At 40.2% G+C, this 14,189-nt stretch overlaps 1 protein-coding gene across 1 annotated transcript in view; it reads left to right on the forward strand.

Moving 5' to 3' along the window:
* Window positions 1–14,189, forward strand: part of LOC121946868 (cadherin-4-like) — a 301,746-nt gene that overhangs the window by 273,180 nt on the left and 14,377 nt on the right. The window contains exons 11-12 of the mRNA XM_042491671.2: window positions 1,722–1,978; window positions 9,606–9,748. Coding sequence (XP_042347605.1) covers window positions 1,722–1,978; window positions 9,606–9,748 — 400 coding nt within the window. The remainder of the gene's footprint in view (window positions 1–1,721; window positions 1,979–9,605; window positions 9,749–14,189) is intronic.

Below are 14,189 nucleotides of genomic sequence, written 5' to 3' on the forward strand. Positions count from 1 at the left end.
GTGTATGTGTGTGTGTGTTGGATAATAGTTTAGAGAGAATATGGGTCCAATTCATCAGGGGACCACTTGACATGGCATCTGTTCACTTATCATGTCCTTTATCATCAACAAGGTTCCACACACGTTCCCCAGCCTCAGGCAGAAAGAGGATTGTTGACAAGGGCTTTAACACTATAATAAGTGTAATAATATGCTTGAATACTTGACATGGTTTCCTCATAAAATGTAATAATGATAATGATAGTACTGACAAAAGTAATAATTACTTATCGTTCAAGATGTGAAAAGGCTTCGTTTTCTACTTTCTCTACCTGTAAATCAAAGATGGAGAAAGTTTCACCCATTTTTCCCACTAAAAGGGTAAGATTAAATTACATATACAGAATGGCATGATAAATACAGTCCAGAACAATGACAGCACAGTAGCCTGTAATTTCTGTGATGTGGAAAACACAGATGGAGTAGAATGGCTAGCTTGAGTGCAGTCTTTTTCTCAGTTAGCCAAGCTGGACCAAATCCTGTCCTCCTGTGCTTCTCAGATGTTCGAAAGGCAGCGTCTGATGTTTCTGCATCAAGTCAGCCGTCACTTGCATTTCAGTGGGCAAACTAGTTGCTGTTTAAGTTGGAATCCCCCCATATTCTAATTTGTAAATGCACTTAAACATCCCAGGATACTCATATGACTGCATCCACTTTTCAAAATAAGGTGTTAACACAGTGTGAATACATATAGAACTAAAATGAATTGGTTTTAATGCTGCATTTAAATTGAACTTGTAAGCTTGTGATTTCTGTATGAGAAGCCATTTACACGTTATGCAAGTGGTTAAGTCATGAGAACACCATTGCTAGATAGTGGCAACATGTCTACTGTCTGTGTTTAGAGGCCTCCAAGGCGAACAGTTTAGCAAGCTAGTGAGCGGGTCATGTGATGTGGGAAATGCAAAGGCAAAATGATGGAGGGAAAAGATGAGGCTGTTGGGAATATCAGCACTATCCTCAGACATAAAATTACAAAGGAGGACTCGATACAACTAAAATTACAATATTTCATCCAATGAAAAATTAACGTTCATGGCCAGCACTTCGTTTGATGAAATTTGTGTTACAGCAATGTATTGATTTCATTACATTTCTAATTATTTTATTGAACTGTAAAAATTTTACATCACAGTATAAGACACTTTTTCTTATGACCAAATGTGCTTAAGTAATAGAAAAAATAATTCACAGAAATTAAAACCGAAAACAAGGGATTACAGTAAAAAATAAAACAGAATCTGGGGAAAAAAAATAAGAGATTTCATAGGGCCTTAATAAGGCAAATATCATATATGTTTTTGCTAATATTGTGTCACAGAGGTAGTGATTCATTTCTGTGTTATTTTGCGGATGGTTTGCACCAGATTTAATCAAAATATGTTCATGTTATTTTGTCTACTTGCTGTGTATCCATATGTTGAATTTTCATATTGGGAGAGTCTTGCAATAAAATATGTGACACTGATATTTGAGCTTTTAATAAAGAAGCATAACTGTAGTGTTAAAATATGACTTTGAAGGGTGTTGGTGACCCAGTGCTTCTGTACACACAGTGCCTAATTTAATCCCCTGTGCTGGATCTTTGACTGTTTACCAAGCAAAAAACAATTTTATGTTTAAACTGCTCGAATTCTGTTTAACTTTCCCTTCTCTCGCATTTTCTCATTTCCTTCCTGCAGCCAGTAGACTTTGAGATGAACCGTGCCTTCATGCTGACAGTGGTGGTGTCCAACCAGGCTCACCTAGCCAGCGGCATCCAGTCCTCGCTCCAGTCCACAGCTGGGGTCACCATATCTGTCCAAGACGTCAACGAACCCCCGTATTTCCCCACAAACCCGAAACACATCCGTTTTGAGGAGGGCGTCCCTCCAGGCACCAGCCTGACGACCTTCTCAGCTTCTGATCCTGACCGACTACAGATGCAGCAGTCAATCAGGTACTGAGCAATAACTCATACTGCAGAACAGGAATCCTAATTGGGCTAATTCTGACATTTTTATAGCACACCATTAATTTAAAGTTCTTCTGGTGCAAAATCATTTAGATCTTATTAGATGAGTTCTATTACATATGGACAGTCTCTAGACCCAGAAAAGTATGGCCTGATTGAAGTCTGGCTAGCTGCATTGTAAGTACAAGCCTGGCAGCAGAAATCCCTCCATATGCACTTACAGCAGGCTAAAAAGACTCTTGGATATGTTCCATGTCAGTAGTTAGAGGTCAAAGTTCAACAAGGGGACTGTATTTTGGCATCACCCATCTCTCAAAGTCTGACTGCGCGAAGTTTATGAGCCACCGGAGAACTCTTAGTAAGGAGGGTAAGGTTAATAGGGAGCAATAGCCTCTGGGGTAATCAGAAGTGTGTGCATTGTGTAGGTTTCATGAGCACATACATGCAGGTGCACACACACACACACACAAGCAGCAAGAGAGAGAGAGAAGAGGATGGAGGGAGGGGGAGAGTAAAAGGAACAGCTGGCTCGAGCCCAAACGCCTGACACAGCATTATGTCCACCTGCAGTGTTCTTTCTCTGCGCTAAGCCTCTGTGGATTTTAAATGTAAACCAACCTTTAAATGACCAGCAGGCCTTTTCTCAGTCCTGCTGTCAACTTGACAGAAGCAGTGACTGCATTATGGCCTTTCAAATTTACAGGTAATCTATTAAGTACACTTTGCTCTGTATTGATGTCGCAAAGAGAAAGCTTTAGATTATGTGTGTTTCTGCTGTAGAAGCAGAATGAGAGTCGAACGGACAATGAACTGTTTGCCATGGTCAGTAGACAAGTTCAAAAGATAATGACGATTATTGTCAAGTTGTTATGGTGACAGTACATGTCGACAGGGGCTGTATGGTGACCCCTTTCACACCTTGCATTAAAATGTGTCATAGGTCATTGGATGGCAATCTTATAGTGCTTGACCACATAAAAGCACCTGAAATGCATTGTGAACCAACTGGCTAAACTACCTCCAGATATGATCAGGGACGTGTTGTTCCCACATTGAACACAAGTGCATATGCATTTGTGTCCTCAATCAACATACTATTGATAGATTACATGGATGGAAATACCAAAATGCACATGAGTGTTTCACACAAGCCAAGCAGCAGCACTCTCCCTCACCTGATGCTGAAGCTGCAGGGTGCACAGTGATCTCTCTTATCTGATGTGCTGTCTCCTCTCCTCTGTAAAGTACTCTTCCTGTCGGTCACTGTTTTTACAATCAGGTAGGCCTGTTTCATCCTCGTCGACCTCGCTCTTGCTTTGTAAATTTTCTTGACTTCTTCTGACAAATATGACAAAGAAAACTATGAATCAGCGAAGATTTTTTGAAATAATTTTTTTTATGCCAATGTTGTCTCTAAAAAATGCATACAGTATCATGATGTGCACCGTATGTACCTGTACATTTTCAAAAATAATGAAAAAAAAATCTTATGATAGTTGTTGAAAGGCTGGGGTAGGGCCTGTTTGGACTTCGAGGTTGTTTGATCTGGGTGGAGCAAACAGATATCAGTGTTGAAACTGGAGACATTTTAACGCTCGTAAAAAGTAATCAGGTTAAATTAGCATCCTGTATGTTGGTTTGTACGGGAATGTCCGTTTTAGTCTCATTCTATTTCTGTGGTTTCAACTCTTGGTCACATGCATCATTCTTCATGTGACCACAACCCTCCTTATAGATTACAGTGAGTGCATTGGTGTGATTTATAACCGGCACAGTATAGTGCACCAATTGAGTTGATAACACAGCTGTGACATTAATACCACCTCCTCCTAACCCTTACACTCCAACAGCCCCTTCCTTCCCATTTTCTCTGGGGAAAAGATCTAAACAAATTTCCCAGCTAATTTCACAGCAAATGAGAGTAAATTGGGTGTACATTATAATTTAGGAAGACGCCAAAGTCACCAGCTGGGTGCTCTCTCTCTCTCTCTCTCTCTCTCTCTCTCTCTCTCTCTCTCTCTCTCTCTCTCTCTCTCTCTCTTCTTGCTGCCTCTCTCATCTTCTCTCCCTGTTGAATGCACTTTGACCTCTCTGGTTTCCTCCTTGTTTTTCCATGACCTGCACACGTCTGCAGTACTTTACATTTCGGTTACCCTTTTACAAGCACGCTGCAGTCTGTCACAGTCTCCTTAACACAAACACAGACCAAATCTCCTTCCTCTGCTCTTACCACGTGAGGAAGCAGGCCTGGAGAGATGGCAAATCCACCACCTCATTCATTCAGATCCATCTGGATAGGATCACTATCAATCCCCCTGCTTTACAGAAGTCCAATAAAGGTATCTCCTCTAGACTGTTATGCAAAGACACTAATCACAGCTGTTCCCTCCATCTCTTGAATTCTCATTATTCTGAAGACAGAGAAATTCACGGGCTCATTCTTGCCAATCAGCTAAAAGCCTTTACAGTGTTTGCATCACCCTATTACGCTTTCATTTTCAAACTTTTATCACACAGGACTGATCTCAGAGTGCGTACCTCAAAGCCCCATCAATCAAGTATTTGGCTGACATGTCTGTTTGCATTGGGGAGACATCCAGATATGAAACCATAGTTTGCATTACATATAATTTATGGTGGATGTCTTTGCATATGAAAAAGGGCTGTATGTCTTTGTAAATGGATGCTGGAGATGCATAAAGAGAAGAGAGACAGGGAAGATTTAGGGGGAGCCATAAAAGAGTTAAAGTAAGGTGAAAAAAGACCAAAGGGATTATGGAGGAACCGAGGATGGTGAGCTGACTCCGGGTCAAGGTTTGAACTTGAGAGGTGCTTATCAAAGGAGGGACATTCTGACAGTGTCCTGTTGGGATTGAGCAGGAGGCGATGTGGACAGGGGCGGGTGCAGGGGGAGGAGGCAGGAGAGTGAGGCATCATGCATCACCTGTCAGACACCATACCAGTAAGGTCGAGACACAGGACTGGAGACACTGGCATAAATGATTACCCAAACCTCCTTGGCTAAGTTTGAGACATGCATTTTTCATCCTCAGGGTCGGGGGTTTGAAAAATAAATGTCATACCTCTCCCCACTGCTTGCTAAGATCACTAACCTGCCAGGCCTAATCATACATCCAGCTATACTCATACACCGACCAACTCCCAAATGGGAAAACCCTTCAGGTAGAGGAGAGCTCGGGAAAGAATCGGAAATCAGGCACAGAAAGGAATAGCAAAACCTTCACACAAAATATAACTGATATTTTTTTACTCCAAAATAGCACTAGAGTAAACAAGAACTGTTTACCTTTCCAAGAAGACAAGAATTGGCACTGCTCTTCATTAAAAAGTTAGCGACGGGGACTGCCAATTGCCCACAGTAACGTTGTTGACAGTTGGGACTTGTAAACAAAAACACTGTGGGTGTTTTTACAGTCATCGCTCTAATGGCCAGAGTAGCCCCATCGTTTACTGAGCGCTATCAGAAAAAGTGAAGAGAAAATGACTGTTTAAAGCCGACCACATGCTGGCCTTAACTTTTCTGAAGTTTACCTTAACTACTCAACTAATAAAGCAGTGGGTATTCAGTGTGTTGGAAATTAGCTTTGCTGCAAGGACTGTTCGTTCAGGACTTCGTTTGCTTCATGTAAGGTTTATTACATCTGCACTGAGGGCTGTTTAGGAGACTTAATTAAAGTGTGGTGGTGGACAGAGCACTCTGCTTTGTGAACAAACCTTTGTGTTATGGCTTTTATCATCAAAGAGCATACAGCCACTTGTGCTATCAGGCAGTATAAGCGGGAACTGGTGGTATTTTATAGCCCATTATGGGAGAAAAACTCTCTTACTCTCACTCTGTCACACGCATTTTCTACACCTTTGTATGCATTTTTCTCTTTCTGATTTTGATGGGTCAGTTAATCCAAATCATAAAAAAATATATTTTATCACTTATCTTGTAGTGTTTTTGTCTTGCAAGTATTTTTTTTTTGCTTTATTTGCCGAACTTTTGACATCTCCATCTAAGATTTTTTTGCTTCCATCATGTAACAGTGGACCTAAATGGAATTCATCCTGTTTTTGCTTATATTTAAAGAAATATTTCAGCATTTGGGTAATACATAATGTGCACCTCTTTGCCAAATGTTTGATGACAAGATTGACACCACTCCAATGTGTGTATGTTAAATATGAAGCTGAAGCCAGCAGTTAGCTTAACACAACATAAAAAAAACAGAATCAGAGGGTAACACCTAATTTGGCTCTGTCAAGAGGTACAAAAATACATCAACAGTATCAATGCCTCTAAAGCTAATTAGCAGGTTATACGTCAGGGTTTTTTTCGGTTTTGTATCCGTACACAAACCTAAGTAAAAGAAGAGCAAGTGGAGGCTTTACGGGGAGTTATGACTGAGCCAGGCTATTTCTTTGCTGAGACCAGTGACTTTTCACTGTGAAGTTGCCAAGCAATTAGCAGACTCCAGCTTTTGTACATCGTGGATGAAACATATACAATACAGTATGCCATGTGAATTAGTGACCTTTAGATGTGCTGGTAGTTCAGATTTTTTAGCCCCTGCCACTCATCTTAATGCTAAACGAAACATCTGCTGGCTCAAGTTCTATACTTAAAAGAGAGAGGGATCACTCTTCTCACCTAACTGTTGGAAAGTAAGTGTCTTCTCCAAAATGTCAAATTGCTCATTTAAAGCAACATTATGCAACTTTATTTACCTTAAAATAACAGCTTTAACATCTTATAAGTGGTATACTGACTTTGACAAGGAGAATGCCGCCTCTTTCCTTCCCATTCTGCGCCCCAACATCTGTTCCCGCACAATGTAACTTTGGTTAGCGGGTAGGATCCCCCGGGAGAAGAGTATAACAATTTACAGAACTACAGCACACACCACCAGCTAGATAAGTAGCTTGTTTTTGTTTTCTGTTTTTTGTCTTTTTACAACCTTTAGTCCCCCTGGTGTGTTTGTAATCATAGACAATAGTTGTAAACAAAATGCTGTAAACGTCTACAATGATTTTGATTAAAAAAAAGGTGGATGGTAAAATTAGCTTGGCATGCTCAGTACAGACATCATGGCAGAGGTGAAGAGACTGAAGCGGATGTTAATGAAAGAGTTGCTGACACCATCAGCAATGTTTATACTTTGTAATTAAGCAAACTAATGCAGGTTGCAAACTGTTTATACTGTCCTGACATATGCTGTAATGATCTGTATCATGGCTAATGTGAGAACAACAACAATCCGACAGCAGAGTGTACATCCCTGTTTTTACATTTATGTTTTTTACGAAAGATTGTAACATAGTCTCTAACTTTATTATCCCTGTCTCATAGAGATTTGTAGTTTTAATGGAAGTCAAAAGTCACATTAAAACACAGAGCAAACTATGTATGTGGGCTGAAAACAACAGCAGTTTTTCAGCAAAACAAAGACTTTCCGTCGCTCTTTGCTGTCGTATTTTCTTAGGTTCATCTATAATGTAACAACAAACAAATAAGCAGAGTCATATTTGTGTGAAATCCTGTAATATTAAAAAACCCTGTCAGCCGACATGGTTCGTTGGATTTTGGTGTATCATTCAACAGTTACAAATTCTTCAGCTTGTCAACAAAGGCATAAAGCTGTCAGGAGACTCAGTGAGACAGGGATGACACAGATAAGGCTACAGTCCATGTCGTCCCATTTTTCATGGATAACATTTGCAGGGATGCACACTCCGCTGTCGGACTGTCGTTGCTTTCCTCTTAGCAATGAAACAGATGTCAGGACAGTATAAACAATTTGCAACCCTGCAGGTGCAATTGGTATTTATTACAATGACATACCACTCTGAATCTGCAAAGATGCCAAACCGCACAAATACCAATTTTTTCTTGATTTTGCTCTATAGCGTGTTCATCCAAGAACAATGTTCCTCATATTTGATGAACTGACCCCTAAATTTCCGTCTGTTCAGTAAAACAATGCACCAGTTTGTCTGCCCTCCACTGGAAAAGACAAAAAGAACATTTTTTCTCTCAGCCCAGACGGAGAGAGTTGGTTTGGCATGGCAAAGCCAATAGAGATGCAGTTGGACACAGAATAGCAGTAGGTATCAAGTCAGTCCTAATGAGGATATTAAAACCAGATCATACAGCCATGCTGCTTCTTCCCAATATCACCTCTCTCCGTGTCTCTCTTTCCACACCCACCCACTCCTGATCATATTCCTCACCCTTTTATCCCACCCTCCCACTGTGATGGACTCACTGTAGTCCTGGTGGTGATTTCACAGTCCACCAGTTAGTGGCGGTGGGCTTGGCTAGCCCGTGTGAAACTGTCTAGAGTGTGGGAATGTCATCTCTGTGATCCCCTTTCCCGTGCTGTGCTGCGCCTGGGATCATGCCTATTGCCTGCTGGGAAAATCCCACCTCCCTAACTGTAGGAGAGAGATTATACTCTCTGTCCACCCCCCCTCTCTCTTCACTGCCACCCATCCCTCCAGGCTTTCACTCTCCTCCATGTAAGTAGAAATATAAATGCAGTATTTAATCGAACACGAATAAACAAGTGGGCTTTACACTAGCAGTAAGTACTCTACAATTCAATAAATATAAAAGCTAGGTTAAGGTCAAGTCCATTTCAATTTGGATGGATTTTAAAGCTGGGAGTATTTGTCCCATAGCATGGCCTTATTGCCCAAACTGACATTCAGCAAATGAAATTGGATTGATGTATAAACGTTGTTGTGTAAGGCCAAGGTGTCACATGTCCAAAGTCGATGTTTCACACACAAAAGTGAGATTTCAGCAAAGACAGAGGTAGCAGTTGATGAACCCTGCATCACAAAGGGAATGAGACGAGGATGAGAAGATACAGACAGGGATAAGAAAATGTATGAATACAAAAGCACAGCAAGATGAGGTTGAGGCGGCACGGGCTGAGAGAGATCTGATAGAATTGAAAGTGTGGAACGAGCTGAAAGCGACAAACGCCCGAGAAACAAGAACAGCAAGATCAGAGTGAGATTGAGATTCAATCCTGGAGATGATCCCCTGTTCCTTGCTTACCCTTTATCCCAGGGGATGTCGCCACCTGCTACCACATCCGCTTTCCTGTTTGACGATCAGCACCACAATCCCGTCATCCTGTCTCAACCTTTTGCACAGACTCCCCATACACACTGTGACATTTGCAAGCATGCAAGCACTAAAACATGCATGTTGTATATAACGCTGCCAGGCAGTTTATCCCTCCCCCAGTTTAAGCAAACACTTCCTAGAATATGTACAGGCAGCACACACACACACACAGGCGGCTGCAGCAGTGCTTAACTAAGGGAGGTAATTGACTTCAATGTCTAGTACACAGGAGTGAAAAATGAGGTGAAATTGACTGTAGGCTGCAGGCTCTGGAGGAGAAGTCAATGAAGAAATAAAGTGTGTGAAGGTCAGGCTGTTGTGATTTTGTGTGTGTGTGTGTGTGTGTGTGTGTGTGTGTGTGTGCAGGCAATCTCTGTATGTACAGACGCAAGAGAAAATTTTCAATTGCTTGTAAACACAGAAAGCTAGCGCTAACTTCTCCATCGATCTCTCCTTGTGTGTCTTTAGGTATTCAAAGCTGAACGACCCAGCGGACTGGTTGTCCATCAACAGAACCAATGGTCAGATCATAACAACGGCGATGCTCGACCGGGAGTCCGTCTATGTCAAAAACAATATATATGAAGCCACATTCCTGGCAACAGACAATGGTAAGAGCCTCTTTTTGTGTACATTTTTATCACTGAGTGTTGTAAATTTAATTACTGTTATAATAACATGCAGTGATGTGCTAATTTGGATTTTCTAAAAAAAAACAAAAAAAAACAGCACATTACACAATTGACACATTTGATCATTTACTGTTTCCAGTTCTCTCACACTTTCTGAATACACTTACAACTGATCAGTTTCACACTCATCAGTACAATTGTATCAGAATTTTGGCCGATCTTGAACACCAAGAGATGATGCAGTTTTGCTCATTTAGTAGATTTCTTTGCGGTAGTTTTTAAAATACAGAAAATATTGAATTGGATCACACGAAAATAAGTTTCTCAATGTATTTTGGCTTGTTCCACGTAGGATGTCTAAAATGACTTTATTGTGAACTTAAAGTATAATTGTCATTGTATAATTGTCTTAAGCCAGCAGCATGAGACTTGCTGTTGCGCTTCGGTTCTATCACTCTCACGTATGGCTCTCTCCCTCTCAGAGACGCATACACAAAACCCCTACATACACGTCACACACACTTCCTTGCCATTCAGGCGACTTTTTCCAGGACAGTAGTGTGAGCAGATGAGATGTGTGTTTTTGTATCTGTGGGGTTCCACACCGTGACTGTTTAGCTGTTTTTTATTACTATGGGGCACCAGTGTGACTTACAAATATTAATATTTATACTGAAAAGCTTAAGTTTGTTTCTTGTTCATGGTGAATAGATCCTTACATGTAATAATGCCACTGTAGCAGTTTAACTTTCCACTAACTGTTATCATTTAAACATCTTACTTAAGGTAAAATAATCTAACTATATAAGCAATATATTTACATGTATTCTTACCATACTTAATTTAACTTAATCATAACTGTACTTCATTTAACTTTGTTATAATAGAACTTTATTTAACTTAATTTTATAAGAGTAGCTACTACTTTATGTAGTAAAAGAAGTTTGTTTAATAGTTTTGTATTTTAGTTGTCTACAATAGTTTGGAGGAATATCAGATATCAATATTGAGATATATATTGCGGATCGTAATAAAGCCAAAAAATGGAGATATTATTGATAGGCCATACTTTTCAGCACTACTTTGTAGACTTCAAAACAATTCTGATTAGTAAAGGCCATTGCTTAGAAGGAAAGTTTAATATGCGCCTAAAAAGGGAAAGACACATCACAGACAGCACTTTGAAACTTCGATTGACTACATTGTGCATTTCTCTAGTACTCATGGTTTATGACTGGAAGGTCACCTGTTGAAAACCAGCTGCAGACGTGGGATGAGTAAATAAGTAATTGCAAGCTCTCAAACACAGTCCAAGTGTCCTTGAGTAGGGTACTCACTGTTGTTTTCAAGTCAAGTAGAGTTGGAGTTGAAAGCTTGACAGTAAATATACGTAAGAGTGAAAAATGTCAAAATTGTTACTTACTGTTTGATGAAAATGAAGACATTTGTGTGGATTTAGAGGGATAGAAGGACATGGAGGCTCTGCAGCATTCAAGTGCAGTGCAGCTGGGTTAGAGTGAGAGAAAATCCTGGACTCACACAACCTGGTCACACTCTTGATCCTCTCCTCTACTTCTTATCTTCTGTCCATGACTGCTTTCTCCTTCCCTCTCTCACACTGAAGCATATATGTTTGTTCTGCCTCAGAGTTGAAACTCAAGTTTAACTGAGCACAAACTCAATCACAACAAACAAATAAGTTCCCTTTTTCTCAAGTGGAAGTAAGTGCTTTTTCTCAAGTAAAAGGAAATGCTTTTTTCCTCCCCTCTCCAAATTGCCTTATCAGTGACGTGCAGTACACTGGTGTGTTTACCTTAAGTTGAGCTGGCTTTGAAACATTGGTTTATTTATAGGTGTAAGCATGTGTGAAGAATGCACTGATGATTTAAAACTCATTTATGTCAGCATATGTGTGTGTTTTGGTAGACTTTTTTAAAAAAAATGTTGTCGAAGATTGACAGTGTCAGACTCTGTAACCTGCTGTGTTGATGGAAGGAAGAGGCAGTGAGATTAGAGGTTGACTCGCTTCACAAACATCTCATTTACTCCCCTCTTTTATTTCCCTGCGATTTCCTGGACTTCTTAATCATTTCAAAACGTTACCTTTTTCCTCCAAGAACCCTTTGGGCCCTTGTGAAGTTTTTCCTCCACCTGATATCTGTTAGGTGAACCACTTAAAGAGGCATGTTAAAGTCCAAAAGATGACAGGCCAATAGTTAAAGTTGGGTGTATGTGTGCATATTTGTGTGTGTGCACATCAGTCTGCCTACGTGGGTGTTTCTGGAGTGCCAGCCATCATAACGTGAGAGGGATTATGTTAAGAAGCACTGTAAGACAGTAAGGATAGTAGGACGAGACATGGAGAGCTGGTGACAGCATGGTAAGAGCTACATTTGTATTGCTACCGTATTTTAATGTCGCCTCCCGAACGCAATCTGACTGCCTCAGACCCTTCTGACACGCAGTCATCCTTTTTGAACACCTTTGGTATTGTTTGTGTGTTTATGTGCTCTTCAAAAAACATATGGTAGGCTTGCTACAAGTCTTTTCACCATGCCTCAAATCTCTGAGCCACCATCAAAAAAAGGAGTTAATACAAATCCTTCTGAGGAATTTACACAAACATAATTATTTATTTAGCTGGTTAAAACCCACATAATTCTCCTATCAGCTGTGGCAAGCTGCTTCCACATGTCCCCCATACATGGCTGGGATTAACAAAGCTGCAGAATGGGAGAGCCTCCGTGTGCTTGTGTGTGTGTGTGTGTGTGTGTGCGCGTGTGCGCGCGCGAGTGTGTGTGTGTGTGTGTGTGCGTGTGTGCGTGCGTGCGTGCGTGTGTGTGTGTGTTTGTGTGTGTTTATAAAACACACGTTTTTTTGGTTCAGTATGTACAATTTGCATTTAATACTCTACAGTAAGTACGTATGTGCATATAAAATGTGTGCAAGAAGCTACTTATGATTAACTTGTTGGAAAGTGTTGAAATAGTGACAATCAAATCCAAATAGTTGGTTAATGTATTTAAAGCTTTAAGAAGCTGCTGTTTAATATTTTAAAAGGTGACATTATTACATAACATGGTTAATATGGCTTCCCAAAAGAGTGATTTTTTAAAAATTTATGATGTAGTCATTATATAGACTACTATATTAGAACTTTAAAGTAATTTGTGAGAATAATGCAGTGATCTACTATGTAAATTGTAGTATTACAAGCAGTGTTGGGTGTAACACAAAAGTAATGCAGTACAAAAATAGCATGCTACAGTAATATATAACTTTAAGCAGTAATAAAGTAATAATACTGATAGGATTACTAATAGGATACTAGGTAATAGTATTACATTTAATATGTCGTTATTCCATTGCCACCCAAAACTTTTTTTCATTTTGACATTTATCCACATGATGCTACTTTTGCCAGTGTCCCACCAGTATAAATATACCAAAAATTGACTTTTTTGTGTATCGTCAGGTCATTTTAGGGTAATATTGTAGAAGGGTGCTGGTGTTTGGCACGTCTGGGTGATGCCATCGTATGTGCGTTAACATGTTGGATGTTAACTTAGGAACAACGTTGACATGCTGCTCTGGTCTTAACACAGTTCTCTTCCTGTCACTGATTTTAACAGACCGGGAACCCGCAGGCGGGTCGTCCAGCTCCGGCATTTCATTTGCACCCACCATAGCAACCGACTCACACCAATCCACTTGTTGTGCACCTCAGCCTTTGTCATTTGTTTTGCATACCATAGATCTACAAATAAAAATATCCCTTTCTTATAAATCAGGAGACTTTAATGCAAAGTAGTATCCACTGCATGAATGCATGAATTGACTTTAATTATAAGTGGCAACCACTGCATGTGAATGCATGAATGGACCAGATCAGCGCTCATAGAACAGCCCTCAATAGGCCAATATCCCCACCACTGTATTTATAACAAACTGCAATAAACTTGGGCTTCTGTGCTATGATGACCTGAAAGGAAAAGACATTACCCTCTTCTTTTGTTATAATGCTTACTTGTGCATCTGTTGTTGTTTTCCAGTGAAAGAAATGTAAAAGTAGTATTATCAGTCATGCATATTCTACTCAGGCAGTAAACTATTCAGTAACGCGTTACCTTCAAACTAATGTAACTAGTAATATGCAATGTATTACATTTTAAAAGTAACTACCCCTGTCCTGATTACCAATCAGACTGAGCTCAAACTGCAGATGGACTCACTTACAGCCCATCTTTAACTGTGTCTCACTCTTGTGGCAAATGTCTTGCTCTGTTGCCATGTTTAATTGGCAGATCTGTCAGCTTTGCATAAATCTTTGTAAATTACATCGCCCTTATCTCATCCCGGAGATGGGCCCTGGGGTCGCTTGATTCCATCCAATGGCTCTGCCAGTGGGGCATGGCGGGGA

This window comes from Plectropomus leopardus, chromosome 9 (genome assembly GCF_026936395.1).
Source record: "Plectropomus leopardus strain MGB_pleo_1.0 chromosome 9, ASM2693639v1, whole genome shotgun sequence".
NCBI classification, from domain to species: Eukaryota; Metazoa; Chordata; class Actinopteri; order Perciformes; family Serranidae; genus Plectropomus; species Plectropomus leopardus.